Raw genomic sequence first — 8,072 nt, 5'->3', positions numbered from 1 at the left:
AGTAGAAGCATAGGTTAGCTTAGGGATCTATTTCCTTAAAGGGACTTAGAAAGTTGATTAATCTTATTTGGAGATTAATACTTGTCCAAGGTGAAGACAAGTTGATCTAGGTTGGAGTTGATCTTTCAAAGGGTAGAAAGATTAGGTTTGTTGTCTACCAAAGAAGTTGAAGACTTGTAAATCGGATCTCCACCGGGTTTGGAGAAAAGTGCTTAGTGAAGCAACAAATCCCGATTAGTGTAATCGGGGAGTGGATTAAGGTGGATTAATTAACATCCACCCGAACCACTATAAATCCTTGTGTCTATGTTCTTTACATTACTTCATTTATCATTTTGAACATATACACTACACACATCAAGTTTGAGTTGAATTGGTTGATCAAAGTTAATCGAATTTGGTGATCAATCGAAAAAGTGTTAAAACGTATTAAGTAATTTTTCATCCCCCTCTAGTTACTTACAAGTATCATGTGCTTTTAACTCATGGGCCTTTTTGAAACTTTATATGCGCACCATTATTATGTATGTTTGTCACACACATATTCATATTGGCAACAAAACATATGATAAAGGAAATACGGCGAAACACACAATCAAATGGTTTATTTTGTTTATCTGCTGTTAGCTGATAGCTTGTAACTAGTAGGTAGTAGTTGTTAGCTGTTTATATGTATTTAAGTATTTGGCAGTGTAGCTGAAACAATTAAAATAAAGTGTAAAATGACAAAAAGCTAGAAATCTTTTCTCAAATGTTAATTTTATTAGCTTTTAGCTTTTTTCCATTTCACAACAACAACAACAACAATACCCAATTCCACTAAAGTAGAGTATGAGGGAGGTTAGATGTAGACAGTCTTTCCTCTACCCTAGAGTAAAAGGGAAGTCATTCCTCCCCCCAAGGATACCTATCGGTCCGCGGGTAAAAGAAGTCGTCCCTCCCTATACTATAGGGCAGAGAGGCTGCTTCCTAAGGACCTCCGGCCAGAAGAACCATGAAATCCGTTAAGTGAAGTAACTAAATGCAAGTAAAGTAAAGTAGATAAAAGGAACCTTACCGTGAAAAATGTAAAGGTAAATATGGCATGTAACAAAGTAAAGTAAAAGAACATATAAGTGAAAAATGTAAGTGTCAAGTATGCAAGTATAACAAGCCATGTAAGTATAAAATGTGTATGTAAGCATGTAGGTATAAAGCATGTAGTTATAATATGCAGTATAAAACATATAAGTATACTATGTAAGCATAAAGACATTTAGCATTTAAATGTAAATACGTGTAATTTAATGCGATATAATGTAATGCAACATGTAACGGTATAGTGCTATAAGGCATGTAAATAAGTATAATGTAATGCACACAACATGTTGGGATATGCTACAATAAGTATTAGTATGTGAAAAAAAAAATTGGTAATACAAACATATATGAAGCAAAAAAGCAAGTAGGCAAAAAGGCATACGATAAAAATATATAAAACTAAATAGAAAATTAAAAAAATAAGAATATAAAATAAAATATATATACAACCTAGTCATCAATCCTAATTCTACTCCTCCACAAATTTCTATCAGAAGTCATGTCCTCGGTCAATAAAAGCTCCTTCATGTCAAGCTTCAGTCTATCCTCCAACCTACGTGTAGGTCTACCTCTTCTCCTTACGCCGCCAACCGTGAGGGCTTCCACTCTCCTGACCGGTGCTGTGGGTGGCCGCCTCCTTACATGGCCAAACCATCTAAGTCGTCCTTCTCTCATATTGTTGACGATATTCCCAACTTTTAAGTTCTTTCTAAAAATTCCATTAGGTATCATGTCTAACATGGTCTTACCACACGTCCACCTAAGCATCCTCATTTCTGCCACCTCCATCCTCCTCTCTTGGGCCTTCGTCATTGGCCAACACTCCGATCCGTACAACATGGCCGGTCTAATCGCTACCTTGAAGAATTTCCCCTTCAATTTAAGGGGTATCTTCTTGTCGCACAAAACCCCTTTCGCAGCTCTCCACTTCAGCCATCCTACTCTTATACGGTGAGACACATCCTCATCTATCCTTCCCGATTTGTGTAGCATTGATCCTAAGTATCTAAAGGAATTCTGTGGATGTAAGACCTGATCCCCAATACGAATATCCACAGTATCATTGTGATCTTCGATCCTCCCGTAGTCGCATCTAAGATACTCCGATTTAAGTCTACTAATCCGAAGTCCATTTTGTTCCAGGGCATTCCTCCATTGCTCCAGCCTTCTGTTTAGCTCATCTTGGGATTCCGATACTAAGACAATATCATCGGCAAAAATCAAGCACCAAGGGATACTCCCTTGTATCCTATGAGACTGGTCGTCTAAGACTAAAGCGAAAAGAAAAGGGCTAAGAGCAGATCCTTGATGTAAACCTACTTCTACTGAAAATACTCTGTGTATCCTACTGTCGTCCGAACGCGAGTTTTCGCCCCTGGTACATGTCCATAATAGCTCTTATATACCTACTTGGGATACCTCTACCATTAAGGATCTTCCAAATCAACTCTCGTAGGACAAAGTTTTTTTCCTTAATGTGAGTTTTTTTATTTATTAAAAGCTAGTTACTACTCCGTAGAAGATAAAAATCCAAGAAACTTGCTCCAAACATGCGCCGTGTCTGTTTTTAACAACCCACCGTTATAAAATATTAACGCCGTCAGAAAAGAAATATACAGTCAGACCATAAATTCCGTCTCAACCACTAAATGTACGTCAACATAAAAGGATACCCACACCAGTATCTGTTCAAAATTAGTCAAATTTAGGTCTTCCAATTTATCATATCATTTCAATTTCTAATTAATATAACATTTACAACTGAAATTGATGATTCAGGATCTGTACATTTCGCGACTATTTTAATGTGTTTGTATAATCGATTACATATACATTTACCCGTTTGTATATGTGTTGATTGATCTGATTGTTATAATATCTGCTGGGAATACATAGTCAAACGCAGTCTATCTCATTTCCCCTATTTTTAGGGCAAAATTAATTAGCTGATAGAATTTAGAAATCAGACATTAGGAATTATGCAAAAGCATCGTAATCCTCCGAATGGATTTAGGTCTAATCCCAACGGATTCGGTGGTTTCGGCGGCGGTGTAGCTGCCGGTGGTCCTGGTTACCGGAATTATAACCTCGGTGGTTTCGGTAGGGGGCAGCCACCTCCGCCACGTAGGATTGATGTTTTTATGGAAGCTGGGAAATTAGCTGCTGACTATTTAGTTGCAAAAGGTTTAATTCCGCCTGATTCGGGTAATAGTAAATGGCAAAATAAGAATTTGAAAACTCCAGTGGGTGGTGGTAGTGGTAGTGGTAGTGCAACGGGTTCAAGAGATGAAATTAGGGTTAGCAGACCAATGAGATCTTTTAAAGACCCGAAGGCTGAAATGAATCGTGAAATTAAATGGAGTTTATCAGATAAACAAGGAAATAGTGATTTGGTTTCTGTATCTACAGAAGAACAAATATCAGAAAAAGATGGTGTTAGTGAGGAGCAAAAATTGGTGTCGGGTGAAAAACCGAAAAGTATCGAGGCAGGGAAGCTAGAAGAAACAGTCGTGAACCGACAAAGTCAATCGCGTGATGAAAATGAGGGAGTTAAGACACCAGTTTCGGATGTTTCACATCGGGATTGTGTTGAGTCTGAGGATAAAAGTGTCGATAAGAACGTAAATACAAGTACAAATGACGCGGTGATGAAAGATGGCGACCGAGAGTCTGAAAAATCGGTCATTGTTAAAGAAGAATCGTCAGAGGAAGCTAACAACGATGCTGCAAATAACAACAGAAGTGATTTGTTGAATCTAGTTAGGTTTAATAATGTACCAACCAGAACTCGTTCTTCTGTGGCTCCGAAGGGGTCGAAAAGTGACCCAGTTTTAATTAGCGGAGACGAAAACAAGAACACAAACCTGAAATCTGGAGAATCTGGGAATTCGATTTCTTTGCAGGATGATGAAAAACGAGTATTGAAACGTGAACCGAAAATTGAAGAGGAGCTTATGTGTAAATTTGGACAAGGGTTACATGCACGATCACTATCGTTTCCTCAAAGATCTTCGATCTCGGAGCACGAATTAAACAAGGATAATCATGAATTAACTAGAAGCAGCTCAGCTGTATTGGGCAGAGGTGAAAAACGACCACTGCAAAATAACGATACTGCAGTATTAGCCAAGAAGTATCGGGATCGGGCCTCCACAAATCTTCAATCAAATGATTACTTGCAGGGTAGGTTAGGAATTACTCAGCAATGCAACTTTAATGTAGAAGAAAAACAATTGTTTCCTAGTTCTTCTAAGATTTGTGACCTTAATTTGATGGGAGTTTCAGATGTACATGAGAATCATGGCACCAATCGGGTGACTGGATCTTCATCATTTGGACAATCGAAGCAAGAGCCAGTTTCTGTTGACTTTGATTTGACCATGAATAGTGGTGGTGGTGGTGGTGGTGGTGGTATAGCTGATAAACATATCAGACGTGGACCTGATGGCAAAGAGGTGGAGGTCATTGATTTGGATTGTGATTCTGTTCAAAATGACAACAATAATCCCGAGCGAAGGCAAGTGAATTTACTTCTTTTTGTAACATAAGTAATATTTTTTCTGTCTTATTAGCTATTATTTCCAAAAGTTATCATCTATAGTAAGTCCGCAGCGTATTAGCTTTTGGTTTAATCTAATGTAGAGGATGGTGGCTAAGGTTCCGGGAAGGAAACTTTAAAAAGTTCATATTCAGATTTAGTTAGCAGAACCACTAGGTTTACCTTTGAAGATATGTAAAGAAAAACGGATGAAAATGCATTAAATATGGTTCTTGGACTATTTTGGACTTAAATACCTGGAAATATGCACATTCGCGTTTCTTCACATATTTGAGATGTATAAATGTGATTCTAGATATGATCTCTACTACTTCTATATGTGTGAACATGATGCACTCTTACCGCGCTTGTTAGCCAAGTATTGCTTATTTTATCTTTACTCTATAGATTGGTTTTGCACAAAAAAATCTGTATTTATGAAGCCTATTTATGATTATTAATTTTTTAATACTACAGGGACGAAGCTATATTCACAGATCTGGGGAGTTTTCCTGAGAGTATGCCGAGGGTCAGTGACATGCGTCAGGATGGTTACGGGCTTATGATGTCAGACTTGCTAGACGCCGATATTCCTAATTCCAGTGTATCAACTGGTGTTAATTCTATGCCTAATGAAATGAGCCTTCAAAACGAAGAGGTGTGTACATTAAATCTTGAACTTTCTTAATGCCTTATTGCCTTTAGTCCCTTATGGTATAATAGAAATTAGTGAATTAGTAACTATTGCTCACTTCCAATTTTACAATTCCTTATGAATTTGACTGATAAATTGTTGGGTTGATGCTTATTTCAGGGGATTCTTGATGATGATGAGTCGATATACATGTCGCTGGGAGAAATACCGATAAGTATGCCACAACTTTAGTTATAGTGGTAATATTGTTTATTTATTTGACACAAAAACTGTTCATAGTCACCATTCATAATTGCATATAGTAGATCATTACACCTCGGAAAGCTTTGATCTTTTCGTCATGCTTATGCATGTGCTATCAGTTGTGTATACTCACGACGCTTGCAGTTTTGTGTAGCTGTTATGTAGCTTTTAGTTCCACAAATGGAAATTTTGTTTGGATGGACCTTGTGCTTGATGCGAGCACAATCACAATATAGCTTGTAGGTGTGCTAGTCCCGTAGTATAGGCTAGACCAATCTGTTCAAACAATTCGATTAGGGTTATAGATTACCGATAAAATGTCAAATATATACAAGTGAAAGAATCAAATGAAAAAGCAAAATTTTAGAAGTCACCCAAAAGTCTAAAATAAGTAACGTTGATTTAGTTTTTTTAATATATATATATATATATATATATATATATATATATATATATATATATATATATATATATATATATATATACACGGATATGTGTGTGTATTTATATACATTTTTATGATATTTTACGAGAAAATCCGAGAAAAGAGTGAGAAATTATGAGATTTTTACGAGAAATGAGCGAGTAAATCCGAGATGTGGCGTTGACCGAGATCTCCCCCGCTGACCAATAAATAATGGCGAGATGGACAAATCGTCTCGATTGCCTTCCAAAAACGAGATCTCGCCGCGATCTCGGCGAGATAAAACGAGATCTACAACACTATGGTGGATCAAGTTAACCATATTGACTCAACCCGCCCTTTCAAGTATCATAAATTATTGGTTTTTCCATTCCATTTGAATTCTAATCTGCATATTACTTATTAATTGTTTGGTGTTTGCCAGGTTTTGTGCCAGTATGGGAACAGCAACCTTCACAGGGATACAATAAGCGCTATTAGATCAATCCATATAACATTTGTCCCTGAGATAATTTGAAATGTGGTATGGTATGTTCATTTGTATTACATGATGCCAATATTAATTAGTTTCCTTCAATAGTAGGCCATCTTATACTTTTGGATTGTTTAGTTTCATATATTTAGCATAGCTGGTAATCCCAATTGTTATACAAGACAAATCTTGTGTGGACAAAATCCATTGATGTTTTCCACTCTTCCCTTGAAATGGAAGTTTTTAGTGCTTGATCGTATGCTCTAGATTCTTTTGATTAATGCATCTTGGTTTAAATTACCTATAATGTCGTTTTGATTATATAGACTCCAACTAGTATGCATTAATGCCTTACATCTGTTATGCTTGTGGTTCTGTCTGTGTATACCTGATCAACTCATATGTTTAGTAAACTCAGTTCGACGTACGAGAACTTAATTTATTATGATGTTGGGTAAGTTAATTGACATTATATGAGCGGATCGCCAGATCAGCTTGATTTACCTCTCATGTAATGGGTCTAAGCTGTTTCACATAAGCCGGTTCAAGTTGTACGATTTCAATCTTTGAAATAAGTTGCCGCGTTTGCCTAGATCATATTCGGATCACTGTCCTTTGTTGCTGTGTGACGCGAACATGGAATTTGGCCAGTATCCTTTTAGATTCTTCCATTCTTGGACTGAGTGAGAGGGTTTTGACGATTTAATTAAGGGGGTTACAGAGGATAACTGTTTTAAAGAGCAATGGAGTTTTCATGATAAGTTGAAGTTTCTAAAGGCACATATTAAACCATGGGTGAGATCTAAAAGAGCTGCACAAAAATCTAGATATGGAGTGTTGACTGAGCAGCTTGATTCTGTTGAATTAAAATTGGAAAGTGGTAATATAGATGGAAACGAGCTACATCAGAGGGCATATATGTTACATGAGATGAACGAACTTCGAAATACAGAAGAAAAAGATGTAATACAAAAGGTGAAGGTGGAATGGTTAGTTGAAGGCGATGAAAATTCGAAGTTTTTTCACAATTTACTCAAACATCGAAGAGTCAAACAATCGATAAACGGGCTGTCGTTAAATGGCGTATGGGTTGAAGATCCATTAATTATTAGAAATGCTTTTAAAGAGTATTTTGGTGTCAAGTTTAACATTGATTATAATTATAATTGCACCACAACTCCGATTCTAGTTCCTGATAGAATTAACTAGAAAAAATTTGACCGCGCCGGTTGTATTCGGCACGCGGTCGAATTTGAATATAACTTGTTTGGTACTTAATATATCTAATAGGTTGGGTTGTTTGTTGGACGTGTATGTATATGTATGTAATTTAGCCCGAAATATTTAATTTTTTTAACGATATCCGTTTCGCGTATAGTTAGTCACGTTGTGTTCGTAAAATTAATTCGAGTTGAAAGGTGGTCTCGGAAAAATTTAACTCGCACTGAGCGTGAATATAGGGCCCGTTATTTAGTGTTTTTTTAACGATGTCCGTTTCGCATATAGTTGGTCCCGTTGGGTTCGTGAGATTTTTTCGAGTTGAACGGTAGCCTTGGAAAAATTTAACTCGCACCGAGTAAGAAGATGTGGCCCGTTATAAATTTGGGTGGAATAAGTTTTTTTAATTTTAATAAAATTATATATTTACATTTTTTATCCT

At 36.6% G+C, this 8,072-nt stretch overlaps 1 protein-coding gene across 3 annotated transcripts; it reads left to right on the top strand.

The window, feature by feature from the left end:
• The first annotated feature begins 2,848 nt into the window (after window positions 1-2,848).
• Window positions 2,849-6,542, top strand: LOC139885878 (uncharacterized protein At4g26450-like). Of its 3 annotated transcripts, XM_071869634.1 has the most exons (5): window positions 2,851-4,263; window positions 4,366-4,597; window positions 5,096-5,276; window positions 5,433-5,487; window positions 6,365-6,542. In XM_071869634.1, the coding sequence occupies exons 1-5, from the start codon at window positions 3,060-3,062 to the stop codon at window positions 6,418-6,420; spliced, it is 1,728 nt and encodes a 575-aa protein (XP_071725735.1). In that variant the 5' UTR covers window positions 2,851-3,059; the 3' UTR covers window positions 6,421-6,542. The 3 variants fall into 3 exon arrangements, with proteins under 3 accessions (XP_071725734.1, XP_071725733.1, XP_071725735.1); XM_071869633.1 differs by having other exon boundaries at window positions 2,849-4,597; window positions 5,433-5,512; window positions 6,365-6,496; XM_071869632.1 differs by having other exon boundaries at window positions 2,850-4,597.
• Window positions 6,543-8,072: the final 1,530 nt, after the last annotated feature.

This window comes from Rutidosis leptorrhynchoides, chromosome 1 (genome assembly GCF_046630445.1).
Source record: "Rutidosis leptorrhynchoides isolate AG116_Rl617_1_P2 chromosome 1, CSIRO_AGI_Rlap_v1, whole genome shotgun sequence".
NCBI lineage: Eukaryota > Viridiplantae > Streptophyta > Magnoliopsida > Asterales > Asteraceae > Rutidosis > Rutidosis leptorrhynchoides.
The sequence above is the reverse complement of the archived record's forward strand: the minus strand, read 5'-3'. Positions and strand labels throughout refer to the sequence as shown.